The sequence below is a fragment of the Rhinopithecus roxellana genome, chromosome 16, assembly GCF_007565055.1.
Source record: "Rhinopithecus roxellana isolate Shanxi Qingling chromosome 16, ASM756505v1, whole genome shotgun sequence".
NCBI classification, from domain to species: Eukaryota; Metazoa; Chordata; class Mammalia; order Primates; family Cercopithecidae; genus Rhinopithecus; species Rhinopithecus roxellana.
In genome coordinates, this window is record NC_044564.1 from 66,571,518 (window position 1) to 66,589,884 (window position 18,367).

General features: G+C 39.0%; 1 protein-coding gene across 4 annotated transcripts in view; it reads right to left on the reverse strand.

The window, feature by feature from the left end:
* The window catches only part of FREM1 (FRAS1 related extracellular matrix 1), a 169,314-nt gene that overhangs the window by 38,945 nt on the left and 112,002 nt on the right, over nt 1-18,367 (reverse strand). Inside the window, exons 24-26 of one of the 4 annotated variants that reach the window (XM_030920400.1) lie at nt 15,408-15,690; nt 10,204-10,468; nt 1,666-2,080 (exon numbers count right to left, since the gene is read on the reverse strand). In XM_030920400.1, the coding sequence (XP_030776260.1) occupies nt 1,666-2,080; nt 10,204-10,468; nt 15,408-15,690 (963 nt within the window). Of the gene's footprint in view, nt 1-1,665; nt 2,134-5,735; nt 6,241-10,203; nt 10,469-15,407; nt 15,691-18,367 lie in introns of those variants that run through there. The other 3 variants (XM_010389356.2, XM_030920402.1, XM_030920401.1) reach the window with 3 other exon arrangements.

Here is an 18,367-nt window from a genome sequence, read left to right on the forward strand (position 1 = left end):
GCCGGGTGTGATGGCAGGTGCCTGTAGTCCCAGCTACTCGGGAGGCTGAGGCAGGAGAATGGCATGAACCCGGGAGGCGGAGCTTCCAGTAAGTCAAGATGGCGCCACTGTACCCCAGCCTGGACAACAGGCAAGATTCCATCTCAAAAAAAAAAAAAAAAGAAAGAAAGAAATCTGTAGCCTGCCAACCTGCCCTGTGTATTTCGGACATGCCAGGCCCTAAAATTGCATAAGCCATGAGCCAATTTCCTAAAATAAATGTCTCTTTCTTTTTCTCTCTCTCTCTTTCTCAGAGCAACGGAAAAATGTAACTATTTTACTAGTCAGAAAGTATTCTGAAGTGAGAGATAAATTTTAACTATTTTGTGTTTGGTGAGAGTGTGTAGAAGAGGGTGAATTACTTCCAAGGAGAGTAGATTCAAGGGTTTGAGAGCCAGAATACACTTGATGTGTTTTGACTTAAAAAAGAAAAACACATTATGCCCTCCAGGAATCCTTGTAATAGTAAACAAATGTGGCAGCGGAGTGTCATAGAAAGGACACAGAATTTGGGATCAGAAAGACTTGAGGTCTTTGTGTGTATTTGATCAAATTATTTAACTCCTGAACTTGTATCCTCATCTATAAAATGTCAATAACAAAACTTGCTTCATATGAGTTTTATGAGAATCAAATAAGATTTATGTGGAGTGGGTCTGGCCTGCAGTCATTAACTGCAGTCATTACAGTTTTGCAGTGGTGCTCAGGCATCACAACTCTTTGTGGTGGATTGTTAAGCCAGCATTTATTTTAAACTCTGCAAGAGTAGAGGGTGCAGGGATCAGAAGACCTGCATTCTAGTCTCAGCTTCAGACTACTCAGGCCTGTAGTCATTAACACTACTGCAATTGCTGCTATTATTACCCTCATCATTATTACATGTGTAATAGTGTAAAGATGCTGCCTTGTAAGTGTCAACATCAAATATGTTTCAGGCCATATGCTACTGCTTTGGATACCTAATCCTATTGAATTCTCACCACAATGCTGTAGGCATGTTTTTCAAAGAAGGAAAAGTAGATTCAGAAGAGTTAATGAATTCTTTAAGGTCAGACAGTTAATACATTGCAAAGCAGAAATTCAAACCTAGGTCTGTCTGGCTCCAAAGCCCACAGCTTTTGCTCCTTTCTGTGCTACCAACGACACTCACAGTCAGTCATTAGCACCTATGTGGGCACCATATCTCTTTCATTCACATTAATATGCTGTTTGTGCTGTAGATGCATAATCTGTATTTGAATTAAAGAGGAAAGGAAATTAAAACATAGTTCTTGTCCAGGCGTGGTAGCTCACACCTGTAATCCCAGCACCTTGGGAGACCGAGGCAGGTGGATCATTTGAAGTCAGGAGGTCGAGACCAGCCTGACCGACATGGTGAAACCTAGTCACTACTAAAAATACAAAAAAGTTAGCTGGGCATGGTGGCACATGCCTATAGTTCCAGCTACTTGGGAGGCTGAGGCAGGAGAATCGCTGAAGCCTAGGAGGCGGAGACTGCAGTAAGCCAAGATCATGTCACTGCACTGCAGCCTGGGTGACAGAGCAATACTCCGTCTAAAAAAAAAAAAGTTCTTAATGTCACTGTTTTCACATCTCTGGCAGATGAACTGTGTTTTTCATACTTACCTGAATGGTGAATAAAACAGGTTCTTCCCACACTCTCCCATTCACAACAAAGCCTTGGTTTGTCCTGTCTGTGGCCATGAAAGTAAAGCAGTCAGTCTGGGAGTCCCCTCCTGAGTGCCGATAGGCCACATTCCTGCTGTCCACATCCTGCTGGGTGAAATTGTGTTGAAGTAGCCCTGTTCCCCACAGGTAGAGCTGGCCATGCTGGGGGAGCTGAACCAAGAGGAAGGTGAGATTCTCCGCAGCTGTGTCAGGGTCGGTCAGCTGAAGGAGGTCAGGGGAAAGCAGGCCCACGGCCCCCTGGGCCAGTCTCAACCTCTTGTTCCTGGTTACCACGGGCAGGGCTCTGTCCACAGTCTCCAGTGTGATCTCAAACACCCCATGCTCGGTCCGCAGTCCATTGCTGATGATGAATCTGGCAAAGAGAGGCAAGGCAGCCTTCAGCATGGATTCTTGTGTCACCATCTACTGGAATGAAACGATAACAATACACACCTTTACTGTATGTCGTGTTGTGACTCAAATGAAAAATCAAGGGCAGATCTTGCAGAAGAATCCCTATCATTAAACCAGTCACTAGAGTAATGCATAAATGGACCATTCTACACCCAAGAATATTTTCCCAACAACATTAATGATAGACCCATGTGATACAACAGGGGAATTCTGACAATCCTATTTCTCAGGCTCATCAGTGCTTAATGTGCCTTGCACCACATAAAAATTTCACATCCAATGAGACTCATCATATGAATTTGAAGAGTATACCCCCTTTATTTACTTATATTTTTTCAATTTTTTTTCATGGGTGTGTAATAAAGTTGTAAGTCTGATAACTGGATTGAATTTCGCTAATTCATTCTACTCATATGTTTTTATGGTAGATTTCCTAATAGCAGATCACATTTCTCAGACATCTAATCTCACTTAAATCATCTTCCCCTTCCAGACCTCATTTCCACAGCTCTGAAAAATGAATGGGATGGACCAGAAGATCGTTAAGTACCACCCAACTCTAAAATATTATGGGAGGCTCTAATCTCTTAGTTTACATGTGCTTCTGTACTTTCTCCCTGTAAGACAGGTGAGAGTTATGCTACACAAGGATTATTTTCCTGCTTCAAAGAAAGGTTCAGAAAGTTGGTGGGAGATCATAAGGCAGGTAGGAGATGAAGCTGAGACTAGAATGCAGGTCTTCTGATCCCTGCACCCTCTACTCTTGCAGAGTTTAAAATAAATGCTGGCTTAACAATCCACCACAAAGAGTTGTGATGCCTGAGCACCACTGCAAAACTGTAAAAAGAAAGCTGAAATGATACGCATTTGAGATAAGCAAAATCTTTCTTATAGTCTTACATTTGTGATACCATAACGTGCTTTTGATTATATTGATCATGAAATCACATTCTACTGAAGACAGTTTCACAATAACACTGATTTAAATGATCTTTGTAGCATTTCAACATGTAATTTTTATTTTAATAAGAATTAAGAGTATCATGAAATTATGCAAAGAAGGCACAATATTAAAACTCCAAAAAGTTAGGAAATCATTACTATCAAATGGGACTGACAAATTCACTGTACACCAAAGAAATGTACTTAGAAATAATCAGAGTTGTGTCTTATTAGCTTTTCTCCATGTACCATAGTTGCTGGAAATATTCGTGGAGGATGGACTCTTCTACTCCACTGATACAAAAGTCTCTAAAAATAATGTTTTTGTAGAATATATAAATTAATATAACATTTTTATGTATAAACTGTATATACCTATATAAATTGTATATTTTCTTTGGTGCTTCTTTTTTAACTAGAGAAGTTATGGCATTTATATTTATTTTACAAATCTGGCAGATTTGAGTAACAGTCTCCTTATTCTTTGTGAAATGTGTCTTGTCCTTCGGGGTTTGAGCATCGATCCTTTTAAGTATGAAGAAATCTGAAACCAGATAGTGTGAGAGCAATTAGTCAACCAGCCTGCCTGCGACCACAGACTTGGGGAAGGCAGTTAGACAAAAAGTAAAAAGAGATGAGTTTGGCTGAGTACTGATATTGCTTTGAAGGCTATGCTGAAGTTTTTTAGTTTTCTAATTATCTAGTTAATAAGACTGCTGACAAGGAAAACATGTCTGATTTGATGCAAAGAAAAAGAAATATATGTCCAAAAAGTTAAAACTGCTAAATGAAATACAACAAATAAAGTATACTTTGACATTTCACACACCTAGACTTGTAAAGAATGAAACCTGATACATTTCCCCCATAGCAGCATTTTTTTACAGTTTGTAAAGGTATTCAATTACCTTTAGAATTATAGATTGAGCAAAATCACATAGTTTCCTTAAAACAACCCAATCAGTTTTCCTTTCGTGAAATTAAACCTTTGATAAGTGTATTTTTAACAAATTGGGCAATTTCATCACTGAATCATGAGGTATTTATAAAATCAATTATTTATTTAAAAAAAGATGCCAGTGCAGTGGCCCATGCATGTAAACCCAGTACCTTGGTAGGCCAAGGCAGGCAGATGGCTTGAGTCCAGGAGTTTGATACCAGCCTGGATAACATGGCAAAAACCTTTCTCTACAAAAAATACAAAATTTAGCTGGGTGTGGTGGTGCGTGCCTGTAGCTCCAGCTACTAGGGAGGCTGAGTTGGGAGGATCACTTCATCCTGGGAGGTCGAGGCTACAGTGAGCCATGAACGTGCCACTGCACTCCAGCCTGGGCAACAGAGAGAGACCCTGTCTCAAAGAAAAAAAAAAAAAAGAAAGAATAAAAAAAGAAGGAAGGAAGGAAGGAAGGAAGGAAGGAAGGAAGGAAGGAAGGAAGGAAGGAAGGAAGGAAGGAAGGAAGGAAGGGAAAAGAAAAACGAAACGAAAAGAAGAGAAAGGAAAGGAAAAGAGGCCAGGTACGGTGGCACATGCCTATAGTCCGGACACTCTGGGAGGCTGGGGTGGGTGGAGCGCTCGAGCTCAGGAGTTTGAGACCAGCCTGGGCAACATGGCAAAACTCCATCTTAAAAAAAGAAAAATAATTAAAAAAAAGAAAATAAAGGAACCTAGAAAAATATGTCTGTTCTTCAAACTTTTTACTTAGTCACCTTCACAGTTTCAAAAGTAAATTGATACACATTTTTAGGTATAAAATTATGCTTTATTTCTCAGGCAGAGCCTGAGAACAGTTATGCCTTTATTCTATTGTTTTTCTGTTACTTTTTCATATTCCCCCCAGATCCTATCATTTCACCCACGATAAAATAAGAAGGAGGCTAGGTGCTCCCTCAGTGCCTCCAAGTTCCCTTTTTCCCATTTTCCCCCTCCAGAAATATGTTTCACACCTCTCATTCTACTCTGTTTCACAAATAAACTGGCTCTCTATTCCTTACCAGATCCCTATATCAAATGTGCTCTGTGGAGAGGGTTAAATCAGCCATTGGTACGTTAGTGTAAATGTTAGCCAAAGGACGTGTATTTTTAGCATTAGCATTAATTGTAGAGCTATAGACATTGTGCACTATTAAAAGTTTGTCAAATATCAGCAGAGAAGGAAGAAGAAAGAAGGGGAGAGAAGGGACCAGGAGCAACAAAGCCAAATGCAAGCTTGAGTGAGTGCCAGGGACTCCATCAGAGGTAGCCATCTTGAATATCTAATTCTGACTTTCCTCTCTGGAGACTGAATTGCAAAAATGCCTGATGGGGTCCTCAAAGCTCATCTCAGGATGGCCACATCTACTTGATGTGTGCATGGCCTCTGTGAGGTCACTGAAGTTGTCTTATGATCCAGGCTGTCCATCTCAAACCCCTCCCTGCTGGATGATCGCGATCTGCCCACGTTGGAAACAGGCAGCCTGCCATCAGACAGATGGGAGTGAGGGCATGCGGGCCACAGACCACAGAAGAGTAAGAAATATGTTTTCTGAGGCCAGTGCTCCCATCTGGGACACCAAGGCAGCTGTCTGTGCTGACCTAAAGCTAATAAGCCAGGGGTGAAAATGATGCAATTTCTAAACATGACTGCATCAAACACATCATTCCACTTTCACAAGTAACAGTGCAAACTACTCACAGGCAGAGAGGCATCATCAGAGAGAGGGACAGAGTGAATGGTTACAGTTGAGTTCCCGGTCAAAATAAAGCTAGCAGAACAAGTCAAACAAGGTCAGTGCTGTTCATGTCTGGAAAAGCTGACCGATCAGACGGTCTTCCAAATATCCCCTCCCCTAAATCCTCCAAATATATTCTCAAGGTTTAAAACCTTAAAGCCATTGCTATGCTGGTATCCATTCTGAGGTGAAGAAGTTGGTGGTAGCAGCCCTTCTGTGGGTCCGTTTTGTTTAATTTCCCTTATTACATCCCCCTGAGAAGAGATGCAGCCAAGATGACCACTGTTCTCATGAAATTTGGAGAATGACTCTCAGATCTGACTGGGGTGCCTGCCTGGTCTGATTTCACCATTACCACGGTGCTTTCAAGCTTTCTGCATTGCCTGGCAATAGAGTTGGCTGAAGAAGCTGCCATCTGTCATGGCATTTAAGAGATAAAAATGGAATCATAAATAGCGCCAGCTCCTCAGAAAAAAAAAAAAAAAAAAAAAAAAGTCCAGCCGGCATGTCAAAATGGAGGACATTAGCATGTTCTCTTAGTACCCGGCTGCCAGCAGCTGAAGTCAGCTTGCTAATCACTCGGTGTCATCTGTCCTAGAACATGCTGCCAAATCTTTCTTCCAGGCCAGCAGCACCAAACAATGCAGGAGAAATTTATGATTCACAAAATATTTTTGCAGAAGGTAAAATCTGACTATTAAACTCCCCCATTTAATTAATGCTGCCATAGCTTACATTAAAAAGGGAAGGGGGAAAATCCTCTGCCACAGAATTTATCTCTTCTACCCAGCCAAATTCCTTGCCAAATTTAACAGCAAGCAACATAAATTTAGGTGATTAGATTGGTTGCATATATTTAATTTTTAAAAAGCACCATGATCACACTTTCATTAAAACAGGCTTTCAGCTTTGGTTTAGCGCCACTTGACAAACAACATAGCAGTCCGTGATTGGGTTAGTGAAATGACAAGATTAAAATTCGGGTCTTGGGCAGATGCTAGGCTCTTCCATTATAAATATGTAAAACTGCTGGCCAAATATCACAATGACACATTGAGGAGGTTCCTTCGCACAAATGCATATTCTCCACAAATTTTTAGTACAACGAGGTATAATGGAAAGAACCTTCCACTGGAAATGAGCTCTGAGCCCCAAATTTAGCAGTGATACTCAGTTTTATCAGTTTAGGTGACTTCCTTTGCCTCTTGGAACCTTGGTTTTCTCATGTGTAAAATGGGAACACTACTGCATCTCTCGCAAGGTGGTAGCATAAGGCTTAAGAAAAATAACGTACAAAAAAGAGTCCAGGACATTCTCTGGTGCATTGCAGGTGTTCAGGCAATGCTAGATTTCCTACGTGTAAATAAGGGATTGGACCAAATCAATGCTTTTCAGCCTTTGTTGTTTATTTTCTCCCTAAAACCTTGTTTCCTAATCTTGAGTAATTGACACCATATTTTTGCCTTATGCCTGTACTATGTGTACTCTTATTATTTACTAGTTTGCTTTCTATCAATTCAATTTTTACCTTGAATCAATGTATTTGGTTAAAAGGAAACATTTTAACTACTAAAAACTGAATATTAGCAAGCACAAAAAAATTTTCTTATATTTAGTTTTATAGTATTTATAGTATTGTTTTTAGTGTCAACACTCGCATACTCACACACAACACACACACCTAAGTTCTATCAGTACATGGGGCTGAAGGCCCCAGAACCTCAATCTCTGGGAGGCCCTAAAAAGGCTTCTATAAATTCTTTTTTTTTTTTTTAAAGATGGAGTTTTGCTCTTGTTGCCCAGGCTGGAGCACAGTGGTGCCATCTTGGTTCACTGCAACTACTGCCTCCCGGGCTCAAGCGATTCTCCTGCCTCAGCCTCCTGAGTAGCTGGGATTACAGGCGCCCGCCACCACTCCCAGCTAATTTTTTGTATTTTTAGTAGAGACGGGGTTTCACCATGTTGACCAGACTGGTCTCCAACTCCTGACTTCAGGTGATCCACCAGCCTTGCCTCCTAAAGTGCTGGGATTATAGGCGTGAGTCACCACCCCAGTCTCAACTTCCATAAATTCTTGAGGCTCCTCAGAACATATTCAGAACAACAGACCAGACCAGACCATTGATGGCTAGTCCTGACTGCATTAGAATTACCTGAAGATATCTTTCAAAAATACAGATTTCTGGGCCTGAGACTGGACTTACCAAAGTTGCCTCTCTGGGGTAAGGCCCAAGAATATGCATTTTGTAGTTCTCTCTGGCAATTATCTGAGGATCTAGAAATGTAGAAATTCCTGGGATAAATGATTTCTAAAATGCCATCTAATAAGACTTTCTCTAGATGCAAATTAGGAAAATTTTACAGTATTGCCAATCCTTATATACGGAGGTTTTGTTTTTCATTCTCACCATTCGATTAATATCTAACCTTCATGTCTCAACATGTTTATGCATTCAGTCCTGTGTTCTCCAGCAAGGTCACTGGTTTCTTCAAGACAGTCACTAATGTCTTCAGCAGACTGTCCTGTAGGCATTGACAGAGGGAAGCAGGAAAGGAAAGAAGCTAGAAGTTCCAGAAATGCATGTAAAATTAAAAGCCCTGGATCTGATACAAATGTATTAAGCCAAGAAGCAGCCAGCCTTCATTAACAAACAGGAAAAAAAGAACAATCATTGCTCCTCTTGGTAACTCCTTTCCTCCTTCAAGATCATACTTGGTGTTACAAAGATTGGAAGTAAGAAGGTCATCAAGGAAAGAACATAATGACAATAACAATGACAATAATAGTAATAGCTAACACTTACTTAGTTCTTTCTATGCGCCAGGTGTTGTTCTACTAATACTTTACATGCATAAGCTCATATAAACCTCCCACAACCTTGTGAGGCAGGTGCTACGAGTATCATTCCATTTCATAGAAGAGGAAACAACAGCACAGGAGGTTGTGTAACCTGATGAAGGTCACAGAGTTGTGAGTCACTCAGGCAGTTCTTGCCCCCAAGCCTGTATCTTAACTTCACTACTCCACCTCTCAAACAAAAGAGCCAGCTCGAAAAGGAATCCCCACATCTCACGTTTTAGTGAATGCTTAGCAACACTCAAAGACTGAACTAGTTAAAATATTGATCAATTAAATGATTACCTGCTTGTTAAAGGACATTTATCAAGAGAAAAAAATAAGATATTAGTTCCAACTTTCTGAGATTTTTTGTTTTGTTTTGTTGGATTATCCAAATCAGCTTTCAAAAATCATTTTAATGCTAAAAAGGTGAGCAGCATCCTCTTTACTGACATTTAACCAGTGTTTATCAGAGCAGACATATTGAATTTAGATAGGTAAAAGTAAGATAGAGGACAGTGATATTTGAACATGGGTGTGACAGTGATACTTGATAGTTTATGGGAACCTATTGAATAATATAGGAGTATGCTCCATTTATGTTATTTTATAGTGCTCTTTGGAAGACTGTATTGTAACATGGTGAAAATTACACCAGGAGCCAAAAGTGTGGGTGTACAATAGACAAACCAGTGCTCTCCAGGCCTCCTTCTGAATTGACAAAAACTCAAAACTGGATTGTGCACAATGGTTCGCTCTAAGGCCAACATTTCCCAGTCCTCATGCCTGGCCTGGGGATCTTTGTTTCTCTCCAGGACCTCAGGTTCAGCCAGCTTTAAGAGCTACAAGATTATAGATCTTCTGGAGTTGCTCTTGCTTTATGTGACTTGAAACAAATTTCCATATTTTAAATGAATGTAGATTTTCATTAATGTTGTATCTTTGCCTTTTTCACCAGATTGTTACTCATTCCAATGATTTATTTGATATAGAATTCTGGAACAGGTGCGCAGCCCCCAATTATAACATTGTTTCTATGGGGAAATATGATCTACTTTATGACAACATGATTTATGATATAGTTACCAGAACACGTTGTGTCAAAAGGCAGTGTCTGTTTATGCCAAATGTTTACTAATAAATGCCTTTTCGTCAGACAGAAAAACATACTCCAAAAAGAGGGAAATTACTTTTCCAGGTCTATCTTTAGCTGGGAGCCTCAGCTTTTCACATTTCTCCTCATAGCAGAACTTGCATAAAGATCTGTTTACTGTGTTTATTTTTTTAATAACAGGCCCGAATTTCTTGCTTTGCTGCTGTCATTTTAATTGTGTGGCTTCACCTTACATACAACAAGGCAGTAAAAGAAAAACACAGCTGCACCAGAGCTGAAAAATGACTCATTTTTTTCTCCTTTTCTATCCTTTGTTTAAAAAGACAAATTTCATTCTATATATTTAAGGTATACAGCGTGATGTTGTAAGATACACATATTTTGTAAAACGGTTACTATAGTGAAGCACATTAACAGATCTCCTTTTCTATAAGTGTTAATCCAAAGAAGGGGTTTGAAAAGTTTCCATAGGGCTCACCTGAATCTGTCACTGGAGACAGTCACCTTGCTCTTGTGTACATAGCAAACGGTCTGCCCCACTATATCCATTTGGCTGAAGCTTGTAATGGGAACTCCAGGATAGTGAACATATTCGACCTGACCATATCGTGGAGGGGAGGTGATGACATAGAGCAGTTCCTCAGGCTTGTCTGTTCCATCCACAGCCAGGAGAGTGGTGGTTGTTAAGAAACCTCTGTCACCTTTAGACACCACGAGTGGTTTTGTAAGGATGACAATATCACCTACATGACATAAGAGGTTATGGTCAAGAATCATATCAAAAAATATATTGTGTCCAAGGCAAAGGCCAAAGACAAAGGCCAAAACTGTGCAAAAATCAAAATTAATATGACATAGAAAGGTTTATATAACTATTATTAATAAAAATGATTAACCAAAAGACATGAGCAGATATTTCACAGAAGAAGAAATTCACATGGCCAGTAAAGATATTTTTAAATGCTCAAGCTCATTAGTAATTATGGAAATATAAATATCACAATAAATTGTCATCTCATAACTTTTTGATTGGCAAGGATGTAGAAGCCTGACTGTACCAAGTGTTGAAGAAAACATAGATCAAGAGAGTCTTGCATACAATTTTGAAAAGAGTGTAAATTGGTACAAGATTTGGCATTATTTTGTAAAGAGTTGAATGTTCACATATGCCTTGACTCAGCAATTCCACCCCAGCTATGTACTTGAAAGAAACACTTGCCCTGCTACCCTTGGAGACATGCACCCAAATGGTCATCACAGTACTGTCTGTAATTGAAAGCATTACACACAACCCAAATGCCTTTGCAAAAAGTGAATGTATACACAAACTGTGTTCTATTCATACAACTGAATTTCATGCAGTAGTCAAATGAATGAACTACAGCTACATGGAACGACACAGATGTAGTATATTAACATTCATTAGTTATATGAGCAAGCTGAGAAAATGATAAAAGAAAGAAAATAATACAAAATTTAGAACCATATTTTTTTCTGGAGAATGTAGGAAGATGTCTATTATTAATATTCCAGTCCTTCAATTGTGTGGTAGTTGCACAAATGTTCATGATATATTTTTTAAATGTATATTTATACAACCATATTCATATCAGGATTACTCACAATAGCCAAGAGATGCAAACAACTCAAGTGCCTCTCAACAGATGAGTGGATAAACAAAATGTGGCATATACATATACTGTAATACCACTCAGCCTTAAAAGGGAAGGGAGTCCTGGCACATGCTACAACATGCATGAACCTTGAGGACAGTATGCTAAGTAAGCCAGTCATGTAAAGATATATACTATATGATTCCACTTACATGAAGTACCTAGAGTAGTAAAACTCATAGAGACATAACGTAGAACAATGGTTACCAGGGAGGGGGAAATGAGGAGTCATTATCTAATGGGTATAGACTTTTAGTTTTCTGAGATGAAAAAATTCTGGAGATTGGATGGACAACAACATGAATATATTTAACACTCTGAACTGGTACACTTAAAAATGGTTAAGATGGTATATTTTGTGTAATGTGTAATTTACCACTATTTTTTTTTTAAATGTATGACTGAGGAAGGTAGAAGTGGGTCACACATGGACTAATGATGCAGTTTCACAAACTAGGGATTATAATTGAATTTTGTTCACCTGAGGCCCATTACAAAGTGATCATCTCTCAAATACAGAGCTTCTACTCTGTGTCAGGTACAGAACGTTCTTGTGAGGTATTGTCTTATCATATCCCCAGATGATAAATGAGGAAGCTAAGGTATAGAAATGCTAACTTACCTGCTTGTGGTCACACTATTAAGAAAACATTGAGTGAGAATTTGTACTCAAGCCATCTGAGTCTAGAGCACAGGCTCTTAAACATTGCATTATTTTGTTCAGTGTCTTTAATATCTAGGGAGCTCTTGTGAACTAATACTAAAAGGGTGACTATCCAAAAACATGTGATGTAAATGCCAAGCCATTTCTGAATTTAAAAACATAGCGGCCAAAAATTTTTTTAAAAGATATTCAGTCTCATGAGGAAATAAGAAATACAAATAAACCATCAAAGTGGTACTCTTTTAACCAGTGGTTCCCAATGACAAGCAATTTTGCTTCCCAAGGGACATTTGGCAATGTCTGGAGACATTTTTGGTTGTCCTAACTGGGAGTTGCTACTGGCTTCTAGAGGGCAGAGGCCTGGGGTGCTGCTAAACATTTTACAATGCACAAGGGAGTCCCCTGCAACAAAGAATCCTCCATCCCAAAATGTCAATAGTGTCATGATTGGAAAACACTGTTTCAGATTACTAAATTGGTCTTTTCATATACTATGCTTTTATCTCAAAATGCTATGCAACTTCAGTCCTACATAGAATCAAAGACCATTCTAAATTTAAGTCAAAGCCTTAGCCACAGATGCTACAGAGAGAAGCAAGATGAATACATCAAGGAAGTAAGAAGAATGAATTAGGTGGGGGAAACAAAAAGCACCCAGGAGAGGTTTCACCAGGAGCAGAAAATGGACCTGAGGGGAGGAAGAGCAACCAGCTCTTGCCTTGATGCAATTTTTCAGCACTGTAAGGGCAGATTATAGGTTAGAGTCAACTATAGACAATGTCCTCCTAAACTTACCTGAAAGATCTCAACATCATTTCTGCCACTGTGCAAATCAGAAGACACAGCAACACAGCAATTGGGAAGCTTAATGTTATTTATAATAGCTTCCAAATGGAAACAACCAAATGCTCAATTTTAAGGTTGTGATTAAATCTAACTCTTCAGTACAGTCTTGTTTAGAGATAAACAATTATGGCTACAAAGTTATGCAGCAACCTGGAAAAACCCATGTTAAGTAAAAAACAAAACAAAACAAAACAAAAAAACTGTACAGTGACAAAACACCACTTTGTAAGAGGAAACAAAGAAGAAAAATTTTGAACTGAAAATATTAATAGGATAATGTGTCTACTTGGTATATGTTTTCAAAAATCCTTTTAGAAAATAATCACATGTCGGCTGGGCGCGGTGGCTCAAGCCTGTAATCCCAGCACTTTGGGAGGCCGAGACGGGCGGATCACGAGGTCAGGAGATCGAGACCATCCTGGCTAATGATGGTAATTAGCCATCATTACCACTGGGAGTCATAACTGGGAGTTGCTACTGGCTTCTAGAGGGCAGAGGCAGCACCCCAGGCCTCTGCCCTCTAGAAGCCAGTAGCAACTCCCAGTTATGACAACCAAAAATGTCTCCAGACATTGCCAAATGTCCCTTGGGAAGCAAAATTGCTTGTCATTGGGAACCACTGGTTAAAAGAGTACCACTTTGATGGTTTATTTGTATTTCTTATTTCCTCATGAGACTGAATATCTTTTAAAAAATTTTTTGGCCGCTATGTTTTTAAATTCAGAAATGGCTTGGCATTTACATCACATGTTTTTGGATAGTCACCTTTTAGTATTAGTCAGGATGATGAAACCCCGTCTCTACTAAAAAATACAAAAAACTAGCCGGGCGACATGGCGGGCGCCTGTAGTCCCAGCTGCTTGGGAGGCTGAGGCAGGAGAATGGCGTAAACCCAGGAGGCGGAGCTTGCAGTGAGCTAAGACCTGGCCACTGCACTCCAGCCTGGGCGGCAGAGCGAGACTCCGTCTCAAAAAAAAAAAAAAAAAAAGACTTATGAAAATAATCACATGTCAATTGCAGCCGAGTCTGGCAATGCACTGGCCAATTTTATTTCCTTTCTTCTTGGGTGCAAAGCTAAAGTTTCTATTGCCCAGCCTCTCTTAATGTGGCATGTGACTGTGATTCAGTCACTGGAATGTGTGCAAGAGAGGTACACAACCTTCACACCTAGTGCATGACATCCCCTAATTTTCTTCCATATCTCACTTCCTGAGTGACTCTAAGGCCTTCAGAATAAGGGAATGTCTAGATATAAAGAGTTCCTAGATGACTATGTGGAACAGAGCTCTCCTATATCACTGTAAAACTGTGTTGTGCTGAGCCAATGAGAAGGTGGCCTACTCTGATACACTAGGTGTCTGCCCTAATATATTACTTGTATTACATTTTGCCTGGACATATATTTATGATGAACATAGTTGTTTTGCAGGGAGAGATAAATGTGTACAGTAACATCTAGCTTATCTGAAGTCACTTATTAGACTTTTTTAAGGAACACATTTACAACCAGGAAATAAGCAAATAAAATATATTATTACATAGCTCAAAGTAAACACCTCAAGATCAAACTGAATTAATTTTTTAAAACTTTAGGACAATTATAATTCTGCCACACATAAAGCAAAAATTTTTTTTATTATTGCACTTAAGCATTCAATTTACCTTTGAGCTTCCTGGCAGCCAAGGCAAAAAAGGGAAGCATTCAGTCAACTAAGCATGTACTGAGGATCTAACATTATGCTTCATCCTGGGACTATCTAGATCCTGGGATAACACAGATGAATGAGATATGATCCTCACATAAGGTGAAGCAAAATTACAGGGTAGTAACAGGTAGGTATCAAGAGCTTCTACACCTCCTTGCTGAGCTTTTTAAAAAAAACTCTCCTCCATCTACCATTTAACTCTTCCCCCATTCACCATTTATACAACTCATTCTGCTTAATTACCTCACAAGAAGCTTATCTTATAGTGTCTTTCCCTGTCCCTAAAAAGCATATGTTAGCACTTTCAAAGTGAAAGAAGCAACAACTTCCAGCCTTTCTAATGACAAAGATTATCTTTATTATTTTTAAATTTTGAAATATATTTTTCATTTATTGAGAAGTACTTTTCCTTTGAAACTCCATTTTCCAGTGATAGATCACTTACTGAAGATAAAACTAGAGTTACACATCAATTAGGTAAAATTCTACTTAAAGCAAAAAAAAAAAAAATCCTAACAGTTAAAGTAGCCTGTATAGCCACATTGTATGCAAAGCTGAATTTCCAATAAACTTTAAAAAATAATGAATGGATTGGCTACTTCTGTGAACCTCATAGGTCCCAGGCAAAGCAGGTGAGAAGCCAAAGGATCTAAACATAAATGATAGAATTTCAAAGATGAAGAGTGGCAGGAAAAAAGGAAAGAAGGGAGGGAAAGAGACAGAAACAAATGCGGAATACTTATACCAGTTAGCAAAGTTGATCCCAGTAAACCTTGGTAGACATGCTTTTTACCTTTTTCCATGTCCTTGATGGTGATTTGACAGTCAAGAGCAGGGGACCTGTTGTCGCCATCCCAAAGGTAGAAGGTGAAGCTATCTTGATTCTGGGAATCCATTGCCCCAGTGTGTGTGTATCTCAGCAAGTTCAGATCCACTTCCTCCTGAGTGCACTTCATGCCAGGGGAGAGAGGAACCCAGTCCCTCCCTATCTGGAAGGAGCCAGAGTTAGTCAGCTGCTCATGGTTTTTTCTCCCCGCAACGTATGTTAGTGGACATTTTCTGTATCCCCTAAAAACCTCCAATAGAAATAATATTTCAGGGAAATTCCAGATTACTTTTTGCCATTCTACCTGACTTTTTTCTTTTCAAAGAAATATATTAGAATAATTTGAGAACTTGGAAAAACACTGGCTTCAACCAAAGGGTTTCAGACAAAGTCAAACAATACAACAGCATTGTTACTTCCAAGGTATTTATCATAAGCAATCATAGCTGATTAAATATTCCAATTAATGAGAGCAGGTGGGTAATCGAGCTCTTGGAATGGATTCTTTAGAAATTAAATGTGTTTCTTTTAGAGTTTCCATTTTTTAGTTCTTTTCATTGTTCCACTAATCAAATATATTTTTTCAACATGGCTCATTACTAGGCTTATCTGAAGCAGACAAAACAAAAATAGAACAGATGGATTTACTCCCTAGTATGTTTCCAGCCTTACTAAAGAAAGAAAATGATGGGGATCACTATCACTCCCTACATTTGTATCCTAAGTCATCAAAAAATATAAACTGCAAATATGATATATTATTTTTTATCAGAATCTTCTAAAAGCCAACATTATTTAAGCATATATTTTGTAGGGAGCTTGATACAGAAATTATGGCATTTTGAATTTAAAAGGTTCTTATGCTGAGGGGGGTGGCTAAGAACTGAGAGTAGTAGAAAAATGTAATCATAAATCTTTATTAACTTATTAATAATCCTATTACCATTCATTTAAGGTACATACCTTTCCCTGGGAATGGCTCACAAAAAGTCATTAGATATAATTTTTTAAAAAGTCATCTTAACATTTATTATATGATATTATCTTGTGGTTTTACTGCCTAATTTAAGAGTCTAAAACAGAAATGTAAATCATTTACTTTTCATTCCCCTTGATACTTTGGTCTAAGACTTTGCCCATTTGACCCTAAACAATAAGGGTTCTGGTATAGCAAGGGGAGGTGGGATTGCAGTGGGATGAAGACACTGACCTTTCATCTTTTAAGTTCATGTCAGATAGAACACAGATTTCCAGATTCCACAGACTCCCAGTTCCTGGCAAAAGAGCTTTGTCCTCCTCTCTTCCCATTGTGCCACCATTGCCTTTATGTCATTCTACTTGATAATGTTTCTTTCTCTTTAATATGTTTATCCATCTGATATTTGTAGATTTATGTTCTGCCCTCATGCTCACTGGATGGAAGTTAATTATGTCATAACAATTAAGCTAGTGTTTATTTCCATAAGATCTATTTGCCAATATAATTTTTAAAACAGACTCTTTCAGGTTTTAAACAGGAAAGCCTGCAATTCTATTTCACATTTTCCCTTTTCTAATCTTGTCTAAGGAAGTAAGCCCAGAAGAAGACATATTTTCCTCTCTCTTGTCTCCATGTAATTCCTTACTTGCACTCCAAAATGTTAGATTGACTTAATAGAATCATTTGAAGACCCAGAAATAGAAAGAAAATAAAAGTCAGATTCAAGATGGGGAAAACTAAGAGAAGTCAACAAGAAAACAAGAACTCTTGGGAGACTCCAGGGGGGCTGGAGTGCTGGTCCTCGGTCTTGGAAAGACTCGAAGAACTGCTAGGGAGCTGGGAGATAACTGTGTGGAGCCATACTGGGAACCTGGCCCCATCTGCATTTTCACATATCCAAAACAGTTCCGTTCCCAAGCCACCCAAATGTGTGAGCTTTCACTGCATTTCTGCTTCATTACTCTTTGAAATGAAATAAGGACACAGCTGTACCTCAATTTAAATCAGTGATTGCTCTTCACTCTGATTCTCTATGGTGCCTACAATCTACGACAATCAAGCTGTTCCACATAGAAAGAATTCTTGCTGCTTTTCTAGGACTGTGCCTCCATTATATGTAAAGTTAAGCATTCCATCAAATAATTGCATTGGGGACGGTTGGTGGTTGTGGTTGCTAGTCTTAATCCACCATTGAAATAAACATTTGGACTGATTACTCAACTGACCTTCTCAGGTGACTGATCTATGTAATTCATGTTGAGCTGATCCTTGGACATCATGCACACAGTATGAATCAGACTGAAATTTTGCTATTCTAGGCCTAAAGTGAAACAAGGACATTTTATCAAACCACAAAGCAAGCTATTGAGTTAGCCGTAAAACCCAGGTGACCCTACCCCTAGTATCCCTTTATTGTTTCCATGCTTATTTGCTTTCCATTAAAGCATCTAATTTTGAGAACGTACACAATTCCAGGAATGTTAATTTATGGTGTCATGCAGTTCATGGGATTCAAGTTTGGCAGTTGTTAAAATCTGTTATGCTAGCAGGATGGGATGACTCCCACATGAAGTTTTCTCCCACACTGTCTTTTTGGTCCAAGACTTTGTCCATCTGAACCTAAACAATAAGGGCTCTGGTGCTGCAAGGGGAGGTGGGACTACAGTGGGATGAAGACACTGACCTTTCAGCTTTTAAGTTCATGTCAGATAGAACACAGAACAATTTGGTATATAGTTTGTGGAGTAAGTAGACTCCCTGGAGAAGACATAAAGATTGTCCTTGCTCAGGGATGAAGATGAGAAGCAGAAGGAAAGAAAGATGCTCACTGTGGCAAATCATTGAGAAGGCAGGAGGTGATAATACTCAGATAATGTTTTTTTGTTGCTGTTGTTTTGTTTCTTAAGATGGAGTCTCGCTCTGTCACCCAGGCTGGAGTGCAGTGGCA